The sequence below is a fragment of the Stegodyphus dumicola genome, chromosome 3 (genome assembly GCF_044657685.1).
Source record: "Stegodyphus dumicola isolate Sdum_Otavi_A_Nest chromosome 3, ASM4465768v1".
NCBI lineage: Eukaryota > Metazoa > Arthropoda > Arachnida > Araneae > Eresidae > Stegodyphus > Stegodyphus dumicola.
The window spans coordinates 252,737,169-252,753,655 of NC_140770.1; the positions used below are offsets into that span (position 1 = coordinate 252,737,169).

Consider the following 16,487-nt stretch of genomic DNA (forward strand, 5'->3'; position numbering starts at 1 on the left):
ATGAAAAGAGAACTTACTGCCATAAAAAAAGAACAAATTTGAAGCTATGAAAGACAGAATAGAGTTGAAAATAAAGTAACGGAAGAAAGAGTTTTCTCTGTCGAACAAGAAATCGAATCTTCTGTAGAGCAACAAATCACTGACAGAATTTCTTCTGTTGCCAAGGGAGTTGACAGCTTGAGGAAATTCATAGCGACAGCTGGGAAGTTTTCTGACGGCTTTAAATTCCTACCTGTGTGTTATCGATCCTATATAAAGCTATCCACATATGATGTAAAAACTCCTAGCAAATTTACAAGACTCAGTTCTCCTAGCAAATGGATAGGATTCCAAAACTAAGGCCTACCATCTCGCCGCTTCTGTGAGAGCAGGCGCAACAAATATCCTTCAAACTCTGCCCGAAAACCAGAGTCTAGATTTCGAAGTTCTGTATGGCGCTTTGGAGCTCCGATTTGAAGAGAATTGTTTAAAAAATTATGGCAGGCGTCAATTAAAATCTCTCCAACACACGCTCGCGGAAACACTCCAGGAGCTAGCCACGGACATTGAAAGGTTGTCTCACCTCGCCGTTTTTGCACTGCTCAACAGAAACAAGAGAAATCTTATCCATGAAGTATTTCGTTGATGGCATCTTATATCCTGAGATACGGAAAGCCCTGCGAATGGCAGATGCCAAGGGCCTAAAAAGCGCTTTAGTGTACCCCATGAAATACGAGACAACCCAGCAAGCAACTCGTAGAGACCGGCACCCAGCCAGAGCTACTCTAGCCCAGGAACCAGAGGATCAAGGGACTGCTAGACGATTTAAACAGTCAATTTAATGCCTTAAAGTGGCAAAAAAACTCATCCTAAAGTGCTGGAACTGTTGTGAAAGTCACGTACGAACACGGAAGACCGCTCCCGAGCAAGGAAGCAGGACACAATTTAGTGACTGTCTTGCGGAGTGAAGTTTGCTAGGTATTGAGAAGGCCCATTTCAAATTTCGATAATGAATTTCATCAGTAATGGAAGCTTCATTATGGGACAGATAAATGGATTTCCTTGCAATGTGACTACCGATACTGGGATCAATGTCACCATGATCCGAAAAGATCTGGCTCAACGACTGGAAGGAAACTCATCTGGACGTCACTATGCTTTACCCTCCAGACTGTGTCCGATGACAGAATCGACAACGATGGAAATTTAAATGTTAAATATAATGTTTGGAAGTGTCGCCTACCATTGCAACGACATATGTGGTAGACATTATTCGGACTTGCACACTCGGTTTAGACTTCCTAAGGAAAAACAATCTTTCCTTGGACTTTAAAAATAACGAACTGAATTCTGCCTTTGAGGATGCAACGCGGTTCGAAATTAAAGAGTCAAGAATTAAATCCGTTCACCAAAGCTCCGTTCACAAGAGCAAATTCGCCCGGGGGGAGGGGGTTCTTCCAATGTGTTCCATTCACATGGCGAACAAGCATTGACTGCCTCTAGGAACTGGAGGTAGGAGGTAGGTTGGTAGAATGCTCCTACCTCTCTGGAGCAGAACAATTGGGAAGATTTTTCATACTGCACTGCGCGAATGCGCGGTTCTCTTAATTTTAGTAAACAACATGTCTGACTTGCAACTGACTTCTCTCTGGACTGTCAGCGAAACAGTCGCGTTGATAGATATCTGGAGATAAAAAAATTATATGGTACGCGATACGAAAGTTTATAAACAAGTACAGACAAGGTTATTTGATACTGGGTTTTCGAAAAATACGGTTCAAATTAAAATTAAAGTTAAGGCGCCCAGACGCGCATTTCGGCTTCAACGCGACAAGGGAGCTCGGTACCTTTTGAATGATTTTTTTTATTTAAGAACGTTCATCTACTTTTCATGAATATTACTAAATCCTTTTGAAAGATAAAATGATTTTAAGCTGAAAAAAAAATTTTGCCAGCAATTTTTTTTTTAAATTTAACAATTAAAATGCATTTCTTCTACACTTTTGAATGTTTTCCCCAAGTTTTTTTTTATTGTATTTATTAGAGCGTTGTTAATAAGTTTAAGGAACGATTTTGCAATTAATGAGCCAGTTTAAAATCTTTGAAAAAATATGATCTCAATCACATTTCACTTCAAATAACTTTTCTTTTCGGTATTTTGCAAACCACAAATTGGCATGCTTAGATTCAAGATGTATTTTAAGAAACGATGGTTTCGCACTTTGATTGGATAATAGTTGCACAAAAATAACACATTGAGATTTTGGTCCATTTCATCTCCATCCCAAGAAAACCCAAAGGGTGCAATAACTTTCATTATATTTTCTATAAACAATTTTTATTTTCTTTTCAATATTCTTATTGCTAGTAGATTATCTTGGGTCCATCACCTGTGAATCATCACTTTTCCGTTTAGTCAGTCCTAATAATTTTTCTTTCCATTTTGAAAAAGTTGTTTTATTATTTTTTCACAATTATTTAAATGCACAATATATTATGAGTTCTCCCCCCCCCCAAAAAAAGACGGTATTCTCAAATCGCGTAGAAATGCAGTATACAAAGCAAAAAGAAGACAAAATACCTGCTGTTAGAGACAAAAAATCGACGTAAAAACATTTGTCTAATTAAAAATTGAGTAAATGACCCCGGAAATGGTGGCGACGTAAGTAAAGATATCCTAATAAATCGATCAACTCTAAAAGAATTAATTAGTTACTATTATCTTTTTATAGGAACTTATTTTTATTTTCCTATTAAATACAACATCCATTTCTATTATTCCTTTGAAAAACATCATTTATGACAAATTTTGTTATATCTAAGGTTAAAATAATATTTGTAGAACTAAAAGAATTATTTGTGAAAATATTTTGCTGAAGTCCTTGAAAAAGCTCAGATCGCATAAATTTAAGAGTGTTAGAGAAAAATCTTTAACAGCATGTTGGAATATTTAATTTTTGAATTTAACACTTTAAAAATACTGTACTCCTTTGCTTACCACCTATTTTTCTCTTGCGTACCATCAGTGGTACGCCTACCACCGGTTGAGAACCGTTGTTCTAAAATGCTCCAAAAACAGAAAATTATATGACAGTAACTAACACAAGAGAATTTATTATTTTAATTCATCCGATAAACAGAAATGATTCTTTTTTTTTTTCTTTTGTCCTACAGAAAATGGTCATTGAAATATACAAATTCTTGGCGCTTCCAAAACGTAAGAAGTGAGTAACAAAACAAACTGCTATGACTCTTCCTTTAATGGGATGAAATCTGCTTAAATTGCCTTCTTTTCTTTCGGATTCTTAACTATATTCAGTAAGAAACATTAAAATTTATTAATTTTAAATTAAAGTAATTAAATTTTTAATTAATTTTATTTTTTAATTAATTAAATTTTTAATCAATTAATTAATTTAATTTTAAAAATCAATTAAATTTTAAATTAATTAATTTTTTACGTTATACGAATAGAGAATATTTGTATTTTTTGTAAACATATCTTTTTGTTATTAGAATATTTGTAAACATATTTTTTGTTATTAGAATATTTGTAAACATATTTTTTGTTATTAGAATATTTGTAAACATATTTTTTTGTTTCATGATGGAATATTATTCGAAAAAAGAATGTAGATTGTAGTTCAAAATTATCGGTGATGAGACAGTTAAATAAATTGAATCTGATCATTTGGAAAACAACACACCTTTATTACAGAAATAAAAATGTTCAAAATACAATTGATAAGAACTGTGAATGATGCAATTCAAATGATATTACTCACAATTTTTGGTGTTTTTTACTCTGCGATGCACTCTCTTTGGTAATAACGTTAATTAATTTTGTTGTATTATTTTTTCTGCGGTACCTCTTCTTCAATAGTTGCGAAAAGGCTTTAAAGTACGTCTCCTCGATAATTTTCTTCGCAGGAACTGACGATGCTTGTACAATCATTTCATAATATTCCTGCGGCAACTTGTCGAAGTAATCGGAAAATGCACCATAAATAATGACGCTAAAAATCCGTTGGGTTTCTACTTCAACTTCTTTTATCTTGTATCCCCCATACCTAAAAAGAAATCGATTTTAAATCAATGTTTTTCAGAGTGACAGTGATAATAGATGCATTTTTGTAATTTTTTGAAATAACACATAATACACATGATTAAAGAAGATAACGGAAAAGAGTTTTATATTGGCTGTAATTAAAGCATATGTGTCTTGTCCGATTTATTGATTATTATGCATCTGAACCTTTGTCTGAACTTTCTGAGAATACTTTATCTAAATTCGATGTTACATAAAACTGTACTTTTAGTTTAATTACAAGAGCAGCAAATACATTCCAGTGCAACCAATAGAAAAGGCTGGTATTGAAACTTTGCCTCATCAGAGGAAAAAAGACAGAAAATTGTCGAGAAGAAATTATCATTACTTGAAAAATATGCTACGAACAGATAAAAAACGCTTGTTTAGGTTGTATAATATCAGTACTTAACTTGATATGCCAGATATTACTAGACAATCGTTTCTCAACACACTCACTGTGGATGGTTTGAAACCTGCCAAAGTAAATTTTCAGCACTTCTTTCATGTAAAATCATTATTCTAAAACACATTTGAAATCTTTTGGAATGAGAAATATCATTTGGGACAGATAAGCATTTTCTGAAAGGCTACATTTGGTTGAATTTTCGTATGGGGTACACATATTTCGTAAGCGCACATCTGTAGAGCCACCGAGGCTTCTACAGGGTGATTCTGAATTGTTTTTACAAATTAAGAGGGTTGATAGTACTCATCCAGATGAGCAATAATTACCATAGAACATAGGGTCGCATTCCACTGTGAGAAGCAGAGAAGAGGAATATTAGAATTCCAACCTGAACTTACAACAGTGTTGAAAGAGCGAATGAACGAGACCAAAAGTTGCACAATCAGTTTAGTGAAAAACTCACAGAGAGTGCAAAAAACGGATAAAACCGAAAAAATGGCTTTCGAGAGTTAATTCGAGTTCAGACTCTGATGGCAAACACTCAAATGCACATCTTTGGTTGGCAAGGTCTCAGCCTCGCAAATAATTGCAAAAAGTTAATTATCTAAATTATTAGGGGGAATTATCTATTGGGGGGAAACTGCTATCTTGATATCTAGTATAGGTAGCAGTTTTTTTCACCTTCGCCATCTTCTATCCTGTCCTCTTGAATTTACTCTGCTACGCTCATTCTACTTGAAGCTCTCTTCTTTGAGACACGAAGTTCTGACAGCCGGAGCACAGCATGAACTTTTCATGTTAATATCGGCATACAGCTGGAGTGGAGTTAGTTGATAATATTCAGCCCATGATTAGATAATTAACTTGCTGCAATCGTTTGCGAGGTTGAGACTTTGCCAACCAATGATATGCATCTGAGTGTTTGTCATCTAAGTCTGACCTCGACTTAACTCTCCTACGGCAAGTTTTCGGTTTTTTGCACTCTCTGTGACTTTTTCACTAAACTGATTGTGTAACTTTTGGTCTCGTTCATTCGCTCTCCCAACACTATTTAAGTTCAGGTTGAAATTCTAATATTCCTCTTCTCTGCTTCTCAGAGTGGAATGCGATCCTATGAACTATGGTAATTATTGCTCCTCTAGATGAGTACTATCACCCCTCTTAATTTTTATAAACAATTTAGCATCACCCTGTAGAATGGACCAATGGGCTTCTAGTAATATTTCTGGCATTTTACATGACCTTTGCCGCGCTTTAAGCAAGGTGGTTGTAAATGTTTTAACAAGCAATTTCCTGTAGGAAATAATTAGTGCTTCTTAATTAATTTCTTGTGAAAATTTTCATCGCGAAGTTATATTAAATACAAGCATAATTATATATGTAAATAATAGCCGTCTTAGCAATTTTTATTGCAGTCGATACGAAAAATGTGTTTTATAATAAAAGCCAATGCACAGTTTTATTCAAAGTCAATTTTCCTAATTTCAATTCCTATATACTTAGTGCGTTAATTTTCACATTAATAACTGTTCACTCTTAAACGTACGGTTTGCGCAAGAAATACAGACCGAATGGACGTATCTTATTCACAACGAATATTTTTAATCTATTCGTAGAAACTTTTAATGTTAATAATATGTATAATTAGATCATTCTCAATATATGTTTTGGATCTTACACTTTCAAAAACAAAGGAATGCAAGCACTGAGATAAGAAAATACTAGATTCATTGTAACACTTCCAGTTATTCTTAGCTCAGTAAAAAAATTGTACACTTGAATTCGCTTAATCCACAGGTGTTAGTAAACGAATAATATTCGATGCTAATTGCACCTTGAATAATTTTCTCGATGTAAAGAGCCATAATATGCCAGGAACATTAATCCGAATATCAGCGCATGATAAGTTTCACGAAAGAGAAATGGTGAAGATTAAACAAAATTATAAAATGAAAGCACTATGAGATTTTCTACTAAAATGGTAGCAGCATTTATACGCCACACATATATAACTGCGAAACAAAACGTAAACAAGAGCATGCGCATCCACAGTTTCAAAGATTTAGCGTCACAAGAGCAATAGAAGCTCATTGGTCCATTATTGAAACTCTTCCCTCAGTGGCGATATTGATGTGCACTTGTGAATTATGCACATTATGAAAATTTGGTCATTATGAAATATGATGAGCTGTAAACGCGGTATTTATGATGAGAAGTAAACGAGTGATTTTGATTTTGGCGACAATTTTCAAAATCGCGCCAAGACCGTACCGTATACTAAGATTTTACAGCTACATTTTTATACTGATGAATCTGCAGTATAAAAATGGAATACTAACGTGGGAAATGCAGGTTATGCAATTTTATGTTAGTTCTTTTAGCTGAAAGAAATTGTAGAAAAATTTTGTGATAGATGAGGAGATCTTTACAAAATTCCTTGCTGCTAAGACCTTGAATACGAGGCAAGAAAATAACGTGATCTTTATTAATTCTCAGACTACTACTCAGTCTCTGGAGAATACAAATCACTCATGTTCAATATCTGAATTATGTAGTTCACACGGACCAACTATTGGTGCATCAGAAATTTAATATGAACACTAATAGCACATAAAGAAGATAAAAGTAAAAATTTTGCGTACGAATTTGAGCAATTTGTTTGTGCTTTGGGACGATAATAATGATGAATAAGAATTTTAACACTGATAAAAAGTACATTTTTGCTACTAATCTCTCATTGTTCAAATGATTGTTGAACTGTATTGCGATACATTTAAGTGGCCCACTCTTGTATAGTTATCCGATTTAAGTTTTCCTTCAGATTATGATTTGGCATTTTGTTCTATCTTATGGTTTGGTTTGGTTTATATGATCACGGCAAAGCCACGAGAACTATGTGCCTAAGGGGGAGATGCCTTCGTGGATGACTTTCTAAGGAAACTGGTTCGTATATACGTTACACATGGGACAAACTGCGAAAACGCACATGCAGCCAGCCCGTTCGCGGGATTCCAACATCGGATCGAACTACCAGTGTTCAATGACATTACAGCTCGGTCGCTGGTGAGCCTCTACCTTATGTGACACATGTCAAAGACATTATGTGACACATTCGTACATCTTGTGAATTAATTGTCAAAGGTGATTGATTAGTTAACTGGTGACTGACTGACTGGACAAATATTTTCAGTCGCTGAATCCTACAATACCTTGTTCTGAACTCATCTGCTTCTCTATAACTACGCCAAACATTAAAAATTCATTGGCTCTAATTCATCATCATGATCATTCATCTGAGGATCTTAAAGTTTCTCCGAGTTATTTTTAGGCGCTTGAGATGAAAACGATTAAAGCATTCTTCTTGAAGTGTAATAGATAGTATATCGGTTCACAAAGCGAAAGTCCCGAATTTGAGATCTGAGAATTTTGCAAAGATCCAACCAGTTTGCAATTACTTATTAAAAAAAAAGCTCTATAGTTAATACTAAATGTGAAGATATTTTATATGCAAACATCTTTTTTTTTTCCCTTTGTAAATCATTTTCTACAATTCAAATTTATTTATACAACTTTGACTTCTAACTTATGAGATAAAATTTCTGAGTAAGTTTAGATCAATATTTTATCAAAATCATTTTTATTATTAAACTTATAAGGCATCTTCTCCATAATTTCTGCATGCGTTCGTGGTGTAACGATAGCAACACTCGGCGTGCACTTGAGAGGTCCAGGTTTGAGTCCCGGCTCATTTTTCGTGTTTCCTGCTTCAAAAATCTTAATGACGCTACAGTGGCGACCGAAGTAAAAGGTGGTCATTTTTCAGGCCTCCTACTTCAAAAAAATCCTAATAACTCTACACACTGATGGTTTTATTAATAAACAGTTGAAAATGGCCCTACAAAACCTAGCATAAAAATTTTAGTGAAACAAAAACTTCTCTAAAGGAATTTTAGAGGTGTATTAGGATTAAGTTATGAAATATTTCCATGAATGAAATCATGAATGAAACTACATTCACGAATGAAAGATATGAAATGAATGAAACAATAAAAAGAACGTATATGAATGAAAACAAATTTGCCCATTAGTGTTCGTAATAAGCACAATATAATGGGGAATTTTATAAATTATATGAAGAATACTTCATAATCGTTATTTTATAATGCAGAAGTACGTCTTCAGTTTTTCATGCACTGAACTAAAAGATTGTGCACTCGCATTATACACAACTTCACCAGTACATGTTAACATAGTTTATTTATGAGCTTAATAAAAGATAATACAGAACCAATTAAAAAAGAACTATACGATAAATAAAGGCAATTTATCTATATTTTCATCTGATTTCATTGCTAGTACCTTTTCTGAAAAAGGTTATTGAAACACGGATGGTAATTTGCTTTAAATGCATTCAAAAATCATTGCCTGTTTTTTAATTTTTAAAGCCTTCACGATGTAAAGTTAGACTTGACAGCAAGATCAGCACTTAATAGGAGGCAAGTCATAGAAACCTTATTTGATACGCCTGCATTTTCCTTTATGTGGTATTGTACAATCAGGAACACAATGACGATCTTGAAGTAAAACGAAACTAGCAGGATGGTTCCATGACATCATTCGATAGATCTCTGTCGTTTATTTGGTATAGCTGAGAGTAAGATTTACTGCTCTGTTATTTTAGAGTATGCACTACAGGGTAATTTTTGCCTTTCCGGCTTGCCTGGTGATCATAGTAACAGCACTTGTGGCCCAGATGGTCGAGCCTTCTTTCCATTTCATTTCCGTCCACCATATTTCGCTTCGTGAAAAGTGCACGAATGAAGGTTAACTTGAACTACATTCTCAAATGAAATGGAGAAATAAGTTCTGTGCGCTGATGACGACTCGTGTTACGATCTAAAATGGGAGAGTTTCAAAAAGCCTTGAAAAGTCTATTTCAAAGTAAGCAGTTTTAACAGAGTTAACATCAGGCGAAACCTCTTTCAAGATGATGATGAACAATCCACAGTGGAATATGTACAGGGCATTGGCTCCTGCAGCCAAAGGAGTGCAGCACTGGTCGTATAGTGTGCTCAATGACTTTTTGGCGAACTTCGCCATTGCAGCTCTCTGTAATTTGTACATCTACTCTTTAAACTTGGAAAATCTATGCTGACAAGTTTGTTATAAGGCTTGTACACGACATTTGCTTTTTGAAGCCCCGAACGTGCTTCTCTGGTAAACGGATAGCCATTGAAATGGTTGATATCGAAATTCCTAACATCCCAAACACTTAGCTAATATAATACTGTATCAGCGATATTTCAGATAGACCATCCGTGGTCAAAATAACTCAAATTAAGTTTCTACCCATTTACATGAGTTGGTTTACATAATTACATAGCAAGATACAGTATGCATGGAATTTGGGTGCATTCCATATTGAAGGAAAACATCCATGTTCCATGTGCATCGAAGGGTTTATATCAAATTAATGTCATAGCTATCCTTATTACTTTGCCTAGTCAATGCAGTAAATACGCAGACAACGAAAACTTATTTTATTATCTACAAATAATTTATTTTAGGTGGGAATATCAACATTTACACTTAAACTATCTAACCTTAATACAAGTATATTGACATTCGTAAGTAAAATGAATATTAAATCGAATTAACAATGAATTCTTAATCATCGAAATAATTTTTTTTACATAAAGACAAAATTTTAATTCATCCAACTATTCATTTTGATGTGTAATTAAACATATGAAGACCTCAAAAACATATCTTATCCATGCTTACTATCTAAAATTAATTTATTTTTTATGGGTATATCAACATTTAAACTTAATATATTTGATATTCGTACTTAAAATCAATATTTAAATGCATATCGATGAATTCTTGACCATCGAAATAAATTTGTACATAAAAGCTGAAATTTAGTAAGTCCAACTACACTGCTGGCCGTTAAAATTGCAACACCATGAAGGAGAGAAAATAGAGGGATTGGGATTATTCAATTATGGAAAAGCTCACGAGGGCTACATGCCTAAAGGGAGGGATGCCTTCGTGGAGGACTTTCTAAGGGAAACTGGCTCTTATACACGTTACACATGGGGGGAAACCACGAAAATGCCCATGCAGCCAGCCAGGAATTCGAACCTCGGACTGAACTACCAGTGTTCAGCGTCTTTACCCCTCGGCCGCTGGTGGGCCTGGAGAGCAAATAGAAAAAGGATATTTATTGCACGTAAACAGTATGGTATGAAGACAAAATGATTAAATTTATGAGCATTTTAGGAGGTTTACAAGGGTGTGAAATTAGTAGAAACAATTGCCAACTCTGCCAGCTAAAACGACCCCCCCATACCATTAGGCATGGAGTCAGGCTGTGCTTGGATGACAGAAATGGGCAAGTCATCCATGCTGCTTCAAGTCTATGTCACACTTCTTCAACCGTATTAGCTGCAGATGGGTGGCGGGCCAGTCTCTCAGCAACCCATGACCAGATGTTTTCAATGGGTGACAGACCTGGAGACCCTGCAGGCCAGGGCAGCAATCGCGTACTCTGTGTATCGAGGCAGGTCAGAATCCGACGTGCAACATGTGGTTTTGCATTATCTTGTTGGAACATGGCGTTTGGGGGGCCTCGAAGATAGGGCAGAACCACTGGACGTAAGATGTCAGAAATGAACCCATCTGCGTTCAAATTACCGTCGATCCAAACTAGAGATGTGCGTGTCGTGTACGGCTGCCCAAACCATCACACCAGGTGCAGGGCCCCTATGCCGATATCGAATGCAAGCAGGTGATGTGCGGTTTCGTCGGTCATTCCAGACACGTATACGGCCATCAGAATACTGCACGTAGAATCGGGATTTGTTTGAAAAGACGACATTGTGCCATTCCTGTACCCAGCTTTGTCGTTTGGCGCACCAGAGTTGCAGTCTTTCTCTGTGTTGCATTGTCAAGGAAAGCCGAAATAATGGTCACCCTGCTGATAGTCCACGCTGCGGCAAACGTCGATGCATCTTATGAGCTGATACTGAGCGTGCCATTTCCTGACGGTCCCTGATGTGGTCGTACGGTCCTGCAGGACTGACCTCATAATTTGTCTGTTCCTCTCTGGCGTTAGTCATGGGAAGGAGTTGAGATCCTGCCCTCAGCAATCCATTGATTCCATAGTCACATGACAGTGGTTGCATATCGACTAGTGCGACTGGCGATATCACGGAATGATAATCTGAACTTTTGGATAGGCAACGATCCTGCCTGTATCGAATTTCGAAACTTGCTGGTAAGCATTTCCTCTTCTTATTCGAGGCATAACACGATATTCTGAGCAAACTCCAACTTTATAAAGCACTTTCCGAATGAGAAATCTACTACACAGTTGTTTTTTTTACGCAGTACTTCAGATGTTTTTTCTTCCTCCTGCGTCGTCTAAATGCGCTGAACTACTAATCATTTGCATATCCCAACTTCTTTTTCCTTTCATGCGAGTTTGACGTTAGTCAGATCATTCCTTCCTGGTGCTGCAATTTTAATGACCAGCAGTGTGTTATTTTCGTTTAATTAAGTTGTAAGGATCTTAAGTGTTACTAACGTTTATTTAATTTTAAAACTTTACTGTCCTCTCTTATTTTCCACTTCCGGCCAGAATAAAGGCGTGAATATGTTTATACAAATTGTACTTGCTAACGCTTAAGTATTTAAGTTGTGTATTTTCGCCAAGAACTGAGATACATGGAGAGAAAATGAGCCTCCTTGCCACTGCATTCCACGCGAGCTTTCAATCATTGGCTGTTCGCCTTTAAAGCCAGAGGTTTAGTCGTCTCGATATTTAAAACGTATTCTAGTTTTCCGCAGTCTGCGATCTACATACGTAATAAACTAAAAGACCAACCTTAGTGTTAGTCATCTGTATAAAGTATTCAAAGTTAGCTCTTATTTAAATTTAGTTAGATAGTATTTCTTATATTTTTACGTTCAGACCATAAATGGTTGGTCTTTGTATCCCGAAGTGCGGGAGCGCCTGTAATATCGTGGAGAATAAAGGGTTGTTAAACCCTTCGCATCTTAGTCATCTATTTTACAGTTCCACAGAACATAGCTTCCAGTAAGCTCCCTGTTCCCATTCAGGATACATCATGTTAGCAAAGCAGTTAAGGAGGAATAGTAGTCCTGATAAAGTATGTAGAATATTCATACATTATTATAACTACTTTTCCATAAATACCGATGCATAAATTTCTCTTTCCTTTTTCTAACATATAAAATTCGTATTTATTGTCCGCAATGAAATAAATTTAGAAACATTTACGCAATTTGAAGCATTATTAATTGGGAAAACTCCGTAAAATCCAAATATTTTTTTCAGATCAAACATAGAAAATGTTAACAAAAAGCTTTCCCAAAAATATTCTCGTGTGATTCTTTTGAATAAAATTCTTCACTTCTTTCAAACGCTTGCCAGATTGTTTTATTTTAAATCAAAGGAAAATTTAGTAAACATTTCTCTTTCATATTCTTAATATTTTGGTTATGTTTTAATGAAAATGACCTAGTTTAATTTATTACTGCAAATCCTTTCATTTTAATCATAAGAGAGTTGTAAACATACACGGCTTTTTTTTTTAATACTGACATTTTTTTAAGGGTTGCGTACATTAAAGTTTGCTTCAAGTTGCTTTGAGTTTCGACTCTATCACAGTACGTTATTTTTGTTACTTAAATGTGTCAAAAAGAACTTACTCATCCAATAAATGGATTTTCAAGTCATCGATACAAGATGTAATTTGAATAGTGCCCTGCAATTTAAAAGTACTGGAGCCAATTTCCCAGTTGTACCATATATCTAACATATTTTGAAGATGAAAAGTGATGAAGACTTGATCATCCTGTTTACGCAGTGGGCAAGCGCATTCGTAATCAAATTCATCCCTCGTTATATTGCCATTGTAGAATTTCACCATCCACCAACTGCTGTTTGGCAAACTTAATGTAAAATTAATGTTATTTTCAAGTACATAAAGCAAATCCAGGTAAGGTTGTATATCTGGTCCTTCATCACTACACATATCTGGTAAACAGTCATCTAGTTAGGAAGAGAAGATTAAAAGAAATTACCAATATCATACATGATAACAAATTCTTACATATCATAATATTCTCTCCAGTTTTATACTTGCTATTTTGTTCTACTTCCAGCAATAACAATAGTAATAAATTCCTTTTTATAAAAAGTTAAAATACTAGAACAAACAAACTTTTAAATAACAAAGGCTCCAAAATGGAAGAGGTAAAAAACTAAAAATCAGAAGGTTAATTTCAATAAAAAATGAGAACTTAATGTTTTTTATTTATTTTATAACAAGTACAAACTTGTTATAAAATAGCTGATATTGTGATGAACCATTCACAACCACATAATTATAACTTTTTTGAGGGTTTATGTTTGAAAAGTTACAAGCTTTTTTAACATTTCGTTCGGACAATACAGGGAGTCACCCGTTAAAGCTATGAAGCATTTGTAATTCATTCCCTATTCTATTCCCGGAAATGAGAGCCTGCGGTGTTCGGAGACGCGTGGTAATCTGAAAACCGTTGCTACTACTAAGAACATATAATGAATTTGAGTTTCAGGAAGCAACGCCTCCTTTTACTCTGTATCACGTGAACAACATCAGTAAAACAAAAAGACGAAAGTAAAAGTCAGGTCGCCGCCATCAGTCGACGAAAAAGGTGAGTGTCTGGTTGAAGGTCCAAATCAGTGAACTGAAGAATCTAGTATAAGTAAAAAATGTTAAGGATGGAGAATGTCAGATAGATATTTGTGCTTTTCTCTGGGAAATGGAGAACATCTAAGTTTAAACGTATTCTAGATGCAGTTGTTAGGATGAGTGAGAACTGACTAGAAGAAATTTCTGGCAAGTTTTTGAATATAATCTTGAATTGTATCTACTTTGAGATCACGAATAAGAATTTGGAATGAACCAAGCCGCGTTGATGATCTGAGTGCTTTGATTTGAAGAACTTGGATGTGTTGAAGGTGAGTTTTGGCAGCGTGGCCCCAGACAGGACTAGCATAGAGTAATGCTGGTTGAAGTATAGATTTATATAAGAGGAGTTTATTAGAAAACCGTTGCTGTACATCAAAACTGCGTGAGGCTGCATTCTTTATCTTATATCAGTAACCAACATCCCATGCCCATTTTTTTTTTTAATTTGCGACCTACGGCCCTTTTTAAACTGATATAAACTTTTTAAACGATTATAAACTTTTATGATTTTTTCCCCAATTTAACTATCGTAATACATTAAGCTCGATGATAAAAAGTACGAAGAAATGGCTCCAGAGTGTAGCATTCGAAATAGTCGTTACATCAAAAGCGCAACATAATTTCCACCTGCCTGGGAATCAACTAGTTTTTCGTCATTAAAAAGAGGCGAGCTGTCTAGATCATCGACGATGATCCCGATTGTTACATAGGCGAGCTGTCTGGATCATCGACGACGCCAATTCAATATGGGGCCTCCATATTGGACTGAAGTTGAAGAAAGGAATTAACAGCTTTAAAGTTCGGTAACTGTTGAATGTGCTGCGTGTTACATAGGAACATCGAATTTCAGAATTTGATTAAAATAGACGTGAAATCAGTTTCTTTTTTACTAGTTTTAGTGTTTGTTCGAATTTAAATAACATATTTTTGAATAAATGAGCACATTTCGTTCTGGTAACTACGAAGCCTAACGAGGCGGTTGTTGTACTGAGAACTTCGGTTTTGAGTCCTAAGTTTTTTGAAGCATTGATTTGAAGATCTTCGAGTCCAGCAGAGCAAAGGTCCCTTTCCTTTTTGAATGCAACAATTTATTACGACTTTTGGACAATTTTTATATTTATGTGCAGTACGTTCCTTTCTAATTAGTTGTATATATTTTATTGTGCATTTCTCTTTTTAAGTATGGTGTGTGGTTTTTAATATTTTTATATATGTTTTGTAGTTTTTAAATTATGTTTAATGTAAATTTTATTCGGGCTTGGTGAATGTATTGAATGGAAGTAAAATTCTATATTTTATTGCATATGTATATATTTCAACACCTGGATTAGATTTTAAACACTCTTTATCTTATGTTAATTTATTTTGATAGAGTTTACAGTAGGGGATATTGAAAATGGATGAATGCGGAATTGATACCTTTATCTTTGGAGGAATGCCAAGGGGAAATGTGGATACTTCAGGAAACTCTCGGAGCAACTCTATTATCTGTCCTGTTTAACAGATGTATTCCTTTCTTGAGAAAATGAAAGTTGAAAATGGTAATAATGATTACTTGGATGCTTTCGTATTTTTGTCCACATGCCTAGATAAAATTACTGCTGAACGTAAGTTGAAGATAACTGAAGTAAACTTTCGTTCGAATTACGGAGAAATGAATGAGATGGAGTAACTTTAAGAATATATTTGAGTGAAAACAGTAAATTGTATTTTAACTGGATTAAATATTGAGAATCCAGACAATCTTGTCACACTGTCTGGGTTTGCAGAAAATTGGAGATTTTAATTAGACCAGTCTCTCAAGATATTTATGTATATAGTCTTTGGATAAAGGAATCTCTCTGGTAGATCTTGGAGTAGCTCCAAGAGATTTTTGCAAAAAGAAAAATGGTGAAGTGGTATTGAAACTTTACGTTCATGTGGAAGCGGACTGCCTAAAGCGGGAAATAGAAACTCATAAACGATTTGAAAGCAACATGAAATGTGAAGTGTAAAATATTTTTTAAAACCGAACTTCATTGTTTATTATATGGCTGATGACTTTACCGATGGGGAGATCCTAATTCGGAAGCGATACACAAGATTTAGCCCTCTGGATTTCTTACACTGCAATTTTAAGATTTCTTTGACATGCTATGTAATATTTGTCAGGGTTCGTACACATGGAAATTAAGTACTTTTAAGGAGCATTAATGAAAAACATTAAGGACCCATCAACAAATGGGAATTGAATAAATTCAATTAA

The 16,487-nt window shown here is 35.0% G+C and overlaps 1 protein-coding gene across 1 annotated transcript in view; it reads right to left on the minus strand.

Moving 5' to 3' along the window:
- Positions 1–3,669: 3,669 nt before the first annotated feature.
- The window catches only part of LOC118181204 (uncharacterized), a 35,937-nt gene continuing 23,119 nt past the window's right edge, over positions 3,670–16,487 (minus strand). Inside the window, exons 3-4 of the mRNA XM_035350280.2 lie at positions 13,215–13,557; positions 3,670–4,049 (exon numbers count right to left, since the gene is read on the minus strand). Coding sequence (XP_035206171.1) covers positions 3,761–4,049; positions 13,215–13,557 — 632 coding nt within the window. The 3' untranslated portion in view covers positions 3,670–3,760. The remainder of the gene's footprint in view (positions 4,050–13,214; positions 13,558–16,487) is intronic.